Source organism: Equus quagga, chromosome 12 (assembly GCF_021613505.1).
Source record: "Equus quagga isolate Etosha38 chromosome 12, UCLA_HA_Equagga_1.0, whole genome shotgun sequence".
Lineage (NCBI taxonomy): Eukaryota > Metazoa > Chordata > Mammalia > Perissodactyla > Equidae > Equus > Equus quagga.
The window spans coordinates 109822976-109836023 of NC_060278.1; the positions used below are offsets into that span (position 1 = coordinate 109822976).

The following is a 13048-nucleotide window of genomic DNA, read 5'->3' on the forward strand; positions in this document are numbered from 1 at the left end:
TGTGTGAGTGCCTTTCTCCAGGACGGGAAAACATGAACCCCACCCCCAAGGAACCCATTGCGCAGCTGGGGAACCAAGAAATCTGTACGCTGGATCCGTGCTAACAAATGGTACGTGATGCAGACCGGGGCAAAGACAGACAAGCAAACGTCCCAGGCCCTTGGGAGTGGAAAGAGTCCTTCCTGCCTTGGGGCCTTTACGCGTGCTCTGCCCTCAGCCTGGATGTCCTCCCCTTAGTGTCTACGAGACTGGCTCCTTTTCCTTCGTCAGCTCACACATCACTTCTCTGAAGATCCCCTCCCTGCCCGCGGTCACGAGCAGGCTCTCCCACCCTTGCAGTTCCCTGCTGATGTTCCACCACTCATTTAGTTCCTCAGTTAGTCAGTTTGCTGTCAGTTTCCACCACCACTTTGCACCCCTGTGGGGCAGAGACCTGTTTTCCTCAGCACCATGGACCCCAGCGAGGGTGTGATCCAGCGAAGGCCGGGCCTCAGCCTGAGCCATGGGGAGCTCACTCAGAACGTGCCCGGGGCCTGCTTCCCAGAGCTCAAGAGGATGCTCAGCCGTTAGCTCTGCAGGGCAGGAGGGCGTCCCTGAAGGCCTCCAGGGGTCTGTGCCTCTGCAGAGGGAGCCGGAAGTCTGCCAAGCCCGCAGTGAGGCACCACCGTCCCGGTGGTGCTCTGAGGCCGTGTGGCGCAGCCCTGGGCAATGGGCCGGTGTTCGTCCTGCCGACTCCCTGAGTCACACACTCCCAGCACCCCGATTTTCAGAACACAAGCTCACGGGGCTCAGGACTGACTCCAGGAGACCATCCAAAGCAACTGGACGCGCCCCCGCCCCTCCCTCTGCACCAGCCAGGCAGTCCTGCTCCTTGCTCACAGCATTCTCCAGCTGGAAAGTGGAACTGCTCTCTCGTCCCCCAGCCCAGCCCGGCCCAGACTGGTCTGGCGGTGTTTCTCAAACCTCCTACGAAAAGATGCCTCTGTATGGATTACTTTCTAACCAAAACAGGCTCTAATTGGAACTCCTGCTTTCCCTAACCCCTTCTAACTGCATGGGGGTCTAGATGATAAATTTTGAAATTAATGTCACTTTAAAATATTAAATAGCAGAGAAATCTACATGCTGCAAATGAAGTCAAAGAAACCTTCATCTGTATAACACAGAGTTTTTGCTTAAATAGATTATTCTATTAGTGGGCCCATTTATTTATTTATTTTATTTCTGTGCTGGCGGAGGTCCCCCTGAGATGAACACCACGGACTAATGCACAGATGGCGCCAGATACTTGAAAGTCATCTGAATATTAAGAATTTAAATCTTTAGCTTCAGTGCTTTGAGCAGAAAGCCAATTATGGGGCTGAATTGGTTTTCAAATTAAACTGCAATTTAAGGCTTGTGAAATTAATCCTTTAAGGCGCATGGCAGCGTTCGTCCATAGGTTCCTGGGAAGAACCGAGCCTCTGCCTTCTCCCCTTTCTCCTCCGGGTGCGATTAACAGAGAGACGTCCGGCCTCTCGGGCAGAAGACAGCGTCCCCCATTCAATGAAAATACAACCCTGACGTCTGTTTAGTTTCTTAAGAAAAATTCAAGCCATTCTACTGGGAGAGGCCCGAGGAGGTCTCTGTAGAAAGCCCTGGAAGGGTGGCTTGCAGGTCGTCCTTGGAGCCCAGGTGACGGGGGCGAGACTCAGCTCCCACGTTACAACAGATGCTGCTGCTGTGAGCGTTTCCTGGCGTGAACGTTTCCTCCACAGAGGGCACGAGCAGGGGACTGTGGCCACAGGGTTTCCGCCGGCACACTGTGGCATCAGGGTGTCTGAGGGCTCCCGATTGTGTGGACTCAGACCCGCCCAGCTGGAGAACAAGGCGAGAGGGCCAGGAGAGGACCTTGGGTCCAGGGTCACACCTCCCCAGACATGGGGGGCTGGCTCTGCTCACACCCCAGGCACCCAGCTCACGGCGGCTCTCCCGCTTCTCCTGGTGACCCTGTGAGGGACGCCCAGCTTCCAGGAGAGGAGCCCCAGTTTCCCAGAGGCTCAGTGGCGCGCAGAGGCTGGTGCTGGGAGTGGCAGAGCCAGGATCCGCTCCGGATTGAGCACCCCTAGTCCAAGCCCTGAGGCCAGCCTGGCTCCCCAAGTCCCCAAGGCCGTGGAGAAGCACATGGTTGGAAAGATCTGTCTTCTTCTCGCGCCTCGTGAGCTGGGAGTTAGCCTGGACGGCCTGGTTTCACTGCTTGCCTCAGTTTCAACTTAATCCCCATAGTGGGTGGAGTGGTGTCCCCCAAAATCCGTGTCCACCCAGGACCTCAGAATGTGGCCTTATTTGGAGATAGAGTCTTTGCATATGTAACTAGTTAAGGTGAGGCCATCAGGGTGGACCCTCGATCCCCATGACTGGTCTCCTTATAAGAAGAGGTGAGGACACACACAGAGACCTCATGATGGCACAGGCAGAGCTTGGAGTGATGGCGCCACAAGCTGAGGAGCACCGAAGATCACCAGCCCCCACCAGCAGCTGGAGAGTCAGGAAGAACCCTCCCCTGGTGCCTTTGGAGGGAGCATGCGCCTGCTGACACCTCAATTCTGGACTTCGGGCCTCCAGACCAGGAGAGTAGAAAGTTCTCTTGCTTCAAGCTGCCTCTTTAGCCCCTGCGCCTTCCCAGCCATCCTGCCCCGCTGGCTGCACCCAGCGGAGGCCCCAAGCAGATTGGCCAAAGTTCACGAGACCACCCTCTCTGGTCAACGCCTGGCATGAGAGTGAGCGAGGTCATGGCCGTCAGCCACTGCCCACCCCAGCCCACCCCAGAGCCGAGTGTGGGATCTGTCCAGCAAACCCCAGGGCCCAGGATGAGGAGGAGGCCACAGCATCCACTGCAGGCTGTGAGGGACAGCCAGGCATCGGGAAGAGAAAGCTGTGACCGAGGCGAGGAGAGGAGGGCTCAGAAGGGGGCGCACCCTCAAACACAAGGGGGAGACTGAGGCACGGGGAGGCACATAAGTGGGCAGAGGAATCGGTGGCTCAGGGCCCAGGTTAGAGCCTCGCCCCCAGGTCAGCAGACATCCCTGAGTGCCCACTGGGTGGGCAAGGGCGAGAGGGTCTAGAACACGCCCAAATGGTGAGCGGAGGCCTCCTCCCCCGGCAGCCCCCCAGGCTCTCCGAGAGGCGTTCCTTCTCCTCGTCCCGCTCACGAAAGTCCTGAGCCCCTGCTCTGCTCCGGGGCTGAAGCACATGGTTCCTCTCCGGCATTCCATAGTGACCCTCCCCTCTTTGGGCTCAGAGGACTCAGGTGACGAGCATCAGTCACCGGATCATGGGGTAGCGACCAGGGACCCAGCCAGGTTTTCAGAATCTCCCTCGCGAGAAACCAAATTGTGATTTAGACCAAAAAAAAAGTCCTATCTTCTGTTTCCTCGGTTGCCTGATTGCTTTTCTTTTTTTTTCTTTTGGTAACATTTTACTTTCTGATACTCAAGTAATACTCTTTGAAGGAAACTTGGAAGATACAGGGAAAATCACAAAGAAAAAATCAAAATCGCCAGCATGGGTCCACGGCTCAGAGATTGCCATGACGGCCTCCGTCACACAGCTCTCTGGTCTTTTTTCTCTGCACAAGCATGTCGTTGTTTTAAGATTGGGGTCTTGCTGCACACAGTTTAGAACCTAATTATCTTCTGTTTTGCCACATATCATGAAAACTTCAAATGGCACTAAATATTTTTCTACACCATTTTAGTGGCTTTAGACTATTCCATCATAGGAATGTATCGTAATTTATTTAACCAACACCCTGTTGTGGGGTGTGTAATATCATTTACTTATTGATTATGCTCATTGTTTGCACCGCAAGATGTGAGCTTCACGGGTCCGTGTTGGGGTTTTTTCAGTTAAACTTTTTCTTTGAGATCATTGTGGATCCACGTGTAGTTATGCAACATAAGACAGAGAGAATCCACGTGTCCGCCATCCAGACCCCCGCATGGTAACTTGGAAATAAAGGCAGGCTGGCCCGACGGGGACAAGCAGAGCTGTTCATGCAGAGTGAGGAGGTCGGCCACGGTACTCGCCTTGGGCAGAGACGAGGAGGCGGGCAGAGGGGTGGGAGAGCTTCGTGGGGGGCGGGGGGCTCAGGGGGGCTGTGGGCCTGAGGAGCTGGAGCTGGAGCTGAGCTTCTAGTCAGAAGCGGGGTGTCCCCTGGGATTGGGTGGGCATGCGCTTTGGCTTTCTCTGGCTGGTCCTACATCGGAAGCAGGGACGGAAATTAGGGACACTTGTCAGTATTGATGGAGGCCAGCCGTTCTGGGCGATTGTTGCAGGTGGGTGTTTGGCTTCCTGGGCTGTTGCCGGAGAGAGATGTCCTGCAGGGCCCACAGAGACAGCCTGGGCTGCGTGGGCACTGTAGGGCATGGCTCAGAGCTCTCTCTATATGTGCTCCGGCCGTTTGTGGATTCAGTCTCTCAGTCACATCTTGGCAAAACTGTAGCACCGTAGCACAGCCAAGATATGGGGTTGACACTGTCAAGATACAGAACATTCCATGCTCTCAAGGGTCCGCCACACCCACCCCATCCGCGGGGGAGTCCAGGTATCCGTCTCGTTCCCTGACCGGCCTGCCTGCCGCTCTCCGGAGCCACATCAGCGTGGACGGGACGGGCACCAGTCCGCCATGCTGAAATCATTTATCCCAAGTGACCCTCTCCTGAGGATAAATTCCCAGAAGTAGATTTGCTGAGCAGGCACCTTTTAAAGGCGTTTGGATGTAGACAGCAGAACTGCCTGCGGAAGCTGAGGCCGTCTGCGCCTGGGCCGCGGGGCAGGGTCAGTCCCCCAGTCACCGCCAGGGCGCCACATCCGTATTTTAAACAGTGTTTGCTCCTCAGGTTTGTGGGACATGTCTCCTTCATTCCTTTGATCAGCAGCAGTCGGTTTGAAAGCCTCTGAGGGCAGAGCCCTGGAGTCCGGCGGCTGGGCCGCGGGCTCTGACCCCAGTGCTCTGGCAGGCGGCTCCAGGCTGGGCTGTGGCCTGCTTTGCCTGCGTTGTACCTTCTGATGGTGCCCAGCGGACATGCGCTGGAGGCCACAAACGTGTTTTATTTTTGCAACCAGGAAAGACTTATCAGAAGTGCTGTACATCGTCTGGTTTTGAAAAGCGTGTTCCTGAGCCCAGACCTAAAGTAATTGTGTAACCAGCCGGGAACTGACGGGCAGTTCTGGCTGCCAGCGAGTTGGATCTCCAGTCCTCCGTGCCCAAGGAGGTCCCCCATCCTCCCTTCCGGGGGGCACGGCTCTCGGGGCGCAGACTGACCGGGGTGTGTTCTGGAGAGTGAGAGCCTTGGCAGCCTGTGTCTTGGGTGAAGAGAAGCCAGCGAGAGAGGCCGAGGCTGCACGGCAGGCACCCACTCTCTGTCTCCAGAATTTTCCCTCACAAGGCACGCAGCTGGGCTCTGAGCCTGGGAATTTAAACTTTTATAGTGTTTCCTCCCTGAAACTCAGATTTCTTCGTTCACTGGTCAAGGGGCTGTGCTGGGAGCAGAGACTTCTTGCCACGGAGCTCAAGATGAAGTCAAGGCCCAGCTGAAACGGGGCTTCCAGGTGCTCAGAGCCCTTCCTCCTCCTCCTCCTCCCCCCCCCCACCCACCCACATCCTCCTTACCTTCCCCTCCCCTCCCCCCTCCTTCCCCTCTCCTCCCCCACCTCCTCCCCTCCTTGTCCTCTGTCCGCCTCCCCTGAGGCAGAGGCAGGGGCTCTGAGTGTAGAATTGCCATTCTCAGGTAAAATCACGCTGGAGGAGTGCTGTATGGCATTAGTTCAAAGCCGTTAGCACCTTGGGTTAATGAAGAGCTACGGTGGTGGCCCCTGATGAGCTCGTCCTTTTCTGGGGGGAGGGGTGATTGAATTGAGCAGCTTGTGGGTCAAGCTCTGCCTTCGAGGGTGGCCAAGCCCTGTGGCTGTAGCACATGCAGGCCTCCTCAGTGAACGAGACTCTGTTTCTACACAGAATGAGGGTAAGAGTTGTGTTGCTCACATCAGGTTTGAGGGACGCAATTATTTTTAACCAAAAAGCCAGCAGAGACTTCGGACCCTCATCAATATCCGATCAGCACTTCGTTAATAAGCGTCTACCCCAGAATGGCATATCCATCCGCCCCTCAAGTCTGAGGCCTGAAGTGTCCACGCTGGAAAGATGACAGCTCGAAAGATTGGGGTCCAGGCCAGGGCCACGGCTTGACCCACAGGCCAGGGTCCGTCTCCTGGAGTCCATCCCAGGGCAGCACCCTGGAGCCGTCCGCCTTCCTTCCGTGGGACAGGCCCTCAAGGATGGGAGAGAATTCTGTTCAGGGAGACATTTGACAGCTTTCAGCCATGAGCAAACCTCTGAGGAGACCCCCGCCTCCCGGAGCCCAGCTTCTAACGGGGCGGGGGCAGATGGTGAGGGAGGGACCTTCACACTGCACAGACAGAACTCACTGGATGCTCCCTATGGGCGCCCCCGCGTGCAGAGTCTCGTAGATGACGAGGAAGGAAGGGGCAGAAAGCCCCCAGGGCTCCTAAACCCACAGGGGCCATAAACCTGCTGTCTTCGGCCCAAAGGCAAACCGGGCGGCTATGTCCTCCAGCCCAGGCTGCCCTGGTGGGTTCTTCTGTTGTGACTGCCCTGCACTTGCTCACTGCCTTCGGGTGGTCTTTCTATTATGTTTTGCAGAACGAGGGGGTAGACAGTGAGCCTCGTCCCAAAGCAGGCGAGAGGTGTTCACCCCATACAGCGCCCTCCTGGCTGTCTCCTACGCCGAGCCACGGGGCACGCTGGCTGCAGCTCATGAGTCTGTGGTGAAAAGCAAAACCCTCAGTGTGGCAGTGTTTTCATGAAGATAAATGGATTTAATGCAAAGGACTGAGCTTCATTCTTTCTAATATTTTGGTGTTAAATATTTCCTTACATAAAACACCTGAGCTAAGTGTATACTTTAATGTCTTCCCTGGGTCGAACAAGGAGTTGCCAACCCCGTATTGGATCCCCTAGGTTTTTTTGTTTTTTGTGGAGTTTTTTGCTTGAGGGAGATTAGCCCTGAACCAACATCCATGCCAATCCCCTATTTTTTTGTATGTGGGATACCTCCACAGCATGGCTGGTGAGTGGAGCAGGCCCGCACCCAGGGTCTGAACCCACAAACCTAGGCTGCCAGAGCAGAGCACGTGAAACGTTAACCATTCTGCCATGGGGTTTGCTCCCCTATACTTTTTTTTAAAACCAACCTGGTCCCTAAAATCCAAAAAAGAAAAAGCAAGGAGCTGAGATCAGCAAACCATGGGCCCAATCCAGCCCTCCACTTGTTTTTATAAATAAAGTTTTATTGGAACACAACCACACCCGTTTGTTGGCAATTCGTCTGTGGCTGCTTTCACACTAATATTGCAATGCTGAGGAGTTGGGACAGAGACCTCGTGGCCCAAGGAGCCTAAAATATCTACTCTCCAGCCCTTTACAGACAAACGTCCGCTGGCCTCACATTCCTTGTGCACTTTCCTGTGCTGCTTTGGTCTGGATATTTTCTTTTGATGTGTTTTCCAACTCATTAACTCTCTCTTTTGTTCTATTTAATCTACCCTTAAACCCATTCAAGTTCTTAATTTTAGTTACGTTTCAAATATGTTTTCTAATTTTTTTTTTTATAATTTCTACTTCTATGACAAAATTTTCTATCTTATCTGTTTAATTCCTTGACCATATTAAGGTAGAGGTGTTTGCTTTTAAGTGTGCGTCTGACTCCTCTGTTATCTGACTCTCCTCTGGGTCTGGGTGTTGTCGGTTTCTTCTCTTTGTTTTCTGTCAGCTTTTGTCTTCTTGTATGCCTAGTGAATTAAATGTTGCACTGTGAGTATGAAAAATTGTAGAGATAATTTGAGGTTATGAAGGATGGTATCTTTCTCCATAGAGGATTTACTTTTGCTGCTGGAAGGGGACACTAATCTCGGGTCATCTTAACAAAGTCACCCTGTTTAGAGTATGTGTCATCTGTCAGGACTATTTATTCCCAGGTCACTCACACTCCTAGGGTGCTGCACTTTGGGCTCAGACCCAAAGACCAGACACCCTTCCAGGGGTCCTCCCTGGCAAACCCCAACCTCCGATGCTTTTTACTCCCATTCTCACAAGTCTGTTGAAAGTTCAGAGCAGCTCCTGAGCTACCAGCAGCCAGTTCTGGAATCAGCAAGTGTCTCGAGAGAAGAGGTGGCCCCAGATATCGGGTTCTCTTTTTCTGCCAGCCCCCGTAAATGCATCCAGTCTCCAAAGAGACCTGTGATCAATTGGTGATGTCTGCCCTGGGCGTGGGAATGGGGGCAGCAGCATATATGACAGATAATTTCCATCTGAGCTGCTTTCTCTGTTCCAGGCACCTATGTGATGACAGTCACAGCCAATGATGCTGACGACAGCACCACAGCCAATGGGATGGTGAGGTACCGAATCGTGACCCAGACCCCACAGAGCCCATCCCAGAACATGTTCACCATCAACAGTGAGACAGGGGACATCGTGACAGTGGCGGCTGGCCTGGACCGAGAGGTGAGGCAAGCGCCGTGGGGCCAGGGAGCACAGCCTCGCCTCTGCCGCCTGTGTGGGAGATGCTGGCCTCAGCCCTGGCTGTGTCCCCCTGAGACCTCTGGTCCATGAAGGACATCAGAGCCTGGGGCCAGCCTCTCCAGCGGGGGGTGGGAGGGCACAGTTATGGAGGAGGCAGGAAGCCAGCCCGGGGACGCCTGTCTCCTGTCACCTGGAGGGAGATGGTCTCAGCAGCAGATTCCAGGCGCTCACCACCCACCCTCTGGGTGAGTCCCCAGCTGACCCCATGGAGGCTTCTGGAGCAGCTCCTGCGGGGCGGGCCGGTGTACTGGCGAGGGGGCGGGCTCGGAGAAGCAGGGGCGAACCTCCGCGGTTCTCAGGCACAGGCACAGTGGGCACGGGGCGGGGAGGTCCGACCACCCTCCGGCAGCCTGAGCACCCGCCATGACTTGGCGCCCACATGGTGGGCCATCCCACCACAGCCCGCTGTGCAGCCTGAGACGGAGTGGGGCGCACAGAGGGCAGCGCTTTCCACTCTGGCTGGAACAATCAGGCCACCTTCACTTCTTTGGTGCCGGGTACTGTGACCTCCCACCTCCGTAAACCCCACGTGGCTGGTGCATCTGTTACGTGTGCCCTCCTCCACCCATCGTGCAGCCCCGAGCGTCCCCAGCCCAGAGCCAGACCCCAGAGGAGCAGCCTTGGCCGCAGGTGGGTCAGGGCGGGTGTGCTCCTGCCACGGGGGAGGCACTGTCCCACTGAATGCAGGGGTGTGTCCAGGCCTGGGCCACGCGTCCCCATCTGGACACATGGCACTGTCCCCATCACCCGCCTCGGTGCCCTGTAAGATTCCTCAGCAGCTCCAGCTGACAGCCCCCCACTGGCTGCACCGAGTCCCATAAGCTCCCCAGACGAGCAAGCGTCGCCTCCTTACCCCGCCTCCAGGCCCCGCCTCTGGCCTCCTGTGTGCTCTGTGGCCAGAGCCCAGCGTATCCTGGGACACAGTTCACCTGCTGAAGCGTGTGACTCCTGGGACCCGGGAGGAGCCCCTGTTGAGCTCTGGGCAAACAGGGCTGCAATGCCTATGGGCGGGGGCAGGGGGGTGTGTTTACAGAGCCTGCTGCCTGGCAGCGCTCATCTCGGTCCTCTGACTCCCCCTCCCTGAAAGCGGGGGGCCTCGTCCTCGGGTCTGGGGGACCCACCTCGAGCTGGGCCAAGCTGTACCGCGGGCTTGCTAAGAGCAGTTTGCAGGGTGGAGGCTGCAAGGAAGCGGCAGGTTCTGCCTTCCCAGACCGAGTCCCCACACCCGGTGGTGCTGGCAGGCTTGGTGAGCTGAGGGGACTCCAAATGTCTCGAGTCTAGACCTCGGACTCCGCAAACCTGCCAGGACTTCTCTTGCTGTGTTGTCACCACCTGCACCGTCCAAATCAGTAGATGCCCAGCCCCCAGGAAGGGCACGGGGTGCTTTTCTTGGAATTCCTAAACGGTACCGGGTAGAGCACCAGGGTGACGGGTGGGGTGGAGAGGCCGCTGGAAAGGTGATTCCTGCAGGCTCGGGGCTCAGCAGGAGGCAAGATGGCCCCAGGGCCAGTGTGGCTCAGGACTCAGCCGAGCAGGAGCCTCGCCAGCTGCATGGCCGTGGGCACGTCAGAGGCCATCCCCGAGCGCCAGCCAAAGCGCCTGCTATCCGTGAGCAGGGCACAGCATCACTGGCCTCACGGGCTCATGCAGGGACCACAGAGGTGGCGGGGTGGCGGGGCAGTGCCTGGCAGAGGGGCTGCATGATGGGGCTTTATTGGCACAATTTAAGTATGTTTTCTCCAACTGCCTGCTGGGGGTGGAGTTATGCAATGAGGGAGGTGGGCCGGAGCCCCAGGGGCTCAGAGCGCGCCTCGGTCAGTCCCAGCGCCTCCATCTCGTGCACCAGAGGACCCCTCAAGGTGCCTCGCCCTCCTGGTGACCGTGAGAGGCACCCGCTCTGCCAGGATGAGGCCCTGCAGGTGGGGATTGGGGCAGGGGCTGCCTGTCCCAGGCGTGGAAGGCTGATGCTGTTGGCTGGGAGGTGGGCCCACGGACCGTGATGGTGACACCATGTGGGGAGGGCAACTGGCGAGGCAAACCAGACACCATCTCCCATCTCCACCTGGCCTGGGGTCCCTTGCCTGCCCTGGGGAGGAGTGCATCCTCCTTTGCCACTCAGAGATGGTGAGCAATGGGTACTTCTCCAGGCTGTGGCCTCACCTGGGCGTTTTCACGTCTTTTGAGAGAACAGCGTGGTGTGACTGGGGCCTGTGCGTGCACACGCTCACACACACTCCTGTGCACACACACGTCCTTCTCCGCGACAGCCTGGGACACGTTGCTCTGGGGAGACTCCTGTCTGCGGTCCAGAGTCAAGGCTGTGCTCCGGCACAGTGGCCCCGAGCAGGAGCAAGTGCCCCGTTTTCTCCTTCCTCCTTTAGCAAACACGGTCAGACGTGCTGGGTGAGGCAGGGGGAGTGGGCTGGTTGGATGGGTGGCTGTCCCCCGGGGCCAGGCAGAGTGGGGAGAAGAAACTAAATGAAAATGCTGCAGCAGACCACATGTGTGTGCGGTGGACTGCATGTGTGAGCAGAGGATTGCATGTGCATGCAGAGGGTTGCGTGTATGTGCAGTAGATTGTGCGTGTGTGGTGGGTTACATGTGTGTGCTGTAGGTTACATTGTGCAGTGGGTTATGTGTGTGCTGTGTGTTACATGTATGTGCAGTGGACTAATGTGTGTACTGTGGATTACATATGTGTGCTATGGGTTACGTGTGTGCAGTGGATTACATATGTGTGCAGTGGATTACATGTGTGCGTGGTGGGTTACATGTGTGTGCAGTGGATTGCACGCACAAAGTGTCACTGTGGGCAGATAAGATCGCTCTAACTATGGAGAAACCAGGGGAGACTTCTCAGAGGAGGTGGCCTTGCCCTGAGCCTCGGGGGGCTGGTAGAATTGATCACATTCTCTGCTCTTTGGGACTGATGGCCTGCACTGCTTTTCCTGAGGGCTGCACATCGTACATCTAACTTGCCTCAAGATAGCTGCCACTCAGCAGTTTCCTTCATTCAATCAGCAGCTTTCACTGAGTGCCTACTGTGTGCTGGAAACTGTCGTGGGCACTGGGACAGCAGTGAACTGAGCAAGTGGCGTCCTGCACATGTGGGCCTCGCTTTGCAGGAGAAACAGGCAGGGAAAAAAATCACCAACTAAACAAATAAATTCAGGGGGTGGCGTGGATGAGAAAGACACAGAGGGCACCGTGTGCGGCCCATGGGTGGGGGCGGTCAGGGGGGCCCCTCTGGGGCTGCCCCATCCTCCTTCGGGGGGGGCATCATTCGAGTTCCCCAGGGCTCTTGTAGCAAAGGACCACAGGCTCGGGGCTTAAAGCGAGAAATGTATTCCCTCTGCGTCCTCAGTGGACACCAAGGAGCGAGCGGGCTGCAGGCAGGGACCCTCACTCTTGAGCTCCCCCGGCTCCCCCTCGGGTCCCCCAGTGTTCCAAACCTCTGCTCCACGTACAAAGGGGCTGCCAGCCTCCTCAAGCCCCACAGAGACACAGGGGCTCACCAGGTGACCCGAGACCACGGGCACAGAGGCCAGGGGAGGCCCACTGCCGCCCTCGTGGTTCTCGGGGTACACCTCTGTCCTCAGCCTGCGGGCGGGGACGTGGCAGGCGGGAGCTGGGGCCCTGCATCTCAGGAGTCTGGGCTGCTCTGTGCAGAGCAGGGGGTCACGCACGGGACGCAGCGACCTCCCTCCCGGCAGATTCCCGCCCCTGCCCCAAGAGCCTCAGCCGCTGCGTCACTGGAGAGGGGCTCTTCAGTATTGGATAAGCGCGGTTTCCAGCGCGGGAAACAGGTGGGAGGGCAGTGCTGCCCGCCAGCTGCTGTCCCGCGCTCAGCCGTCATCTGCTCTGTCTGAGATAATAAGCAGCTGGGCCACAGGGCCCTGCTGGGAGCCGTGGCTGGCAGTGTCGAGCCTTCTAGAAGGAAAGAGGCATTCCCGGGGCCTCCAACTAGAGGAGAAAGGAGCACTGTGCAGAGGGCCCTTCTGGAAAGCTGCAGGGGAGGGCAAGGCCTTCCAGACCTCAGAAAGCTCAGGGAAGCTGCTGGTTCTTAAGAACCAAGGGCCCAGGTCTGGATACCGAGCTTCAGTTTCCCCAAGCTGGCTTTGGGAGGGAGGGATGGACAGAGCCCCACTAAGAACAGTGACAGAAGGAACGACCGCCACGTCTCGTGAGCATTTCTGGCTACTTGTTTCCACTCTTTTTGCAAACGCATGCCGAGTGCCTGCTGGGGGCAGCCCTCTCTAGACCCAGGGGTGCCTCGAAGACCCCCAGAAGCTCAGCACGGGCCAGGCGCTGGGCGCTGCAAATCAGCACCCTCGCGGCAGCCCCCGAAGGAAAATCCCGGAACAGTGTCTCTTTGCAGATGCGAAAGGTGAGGCTGCAGTGGCT

At 56.9% G+C, this 13048-nt stretch overlaps 1 protein-coding gene across 1 annotated transcript in view; it reads left to right on the forward strand.

Moving 5' to 3' along the window:
- The window catches only part of CDH4 (cadherin 4), a 594249-nt gene that overhangs the window by 537796 nt on the left and 43405 nt on the right, over positions 1 to 13048 (forward strand). Inside the window, exon 7 of the mRNA XM_046678081.1 lies at positions 8394 to 8566. Within this exon, the coding sequence (XP_046534037.1) occupies positions 8394 to 8566 (173 nt within the window). The remainder of the gene's footprint in view (positions 1 to 8393; positions 8567 to 13048) is intronic.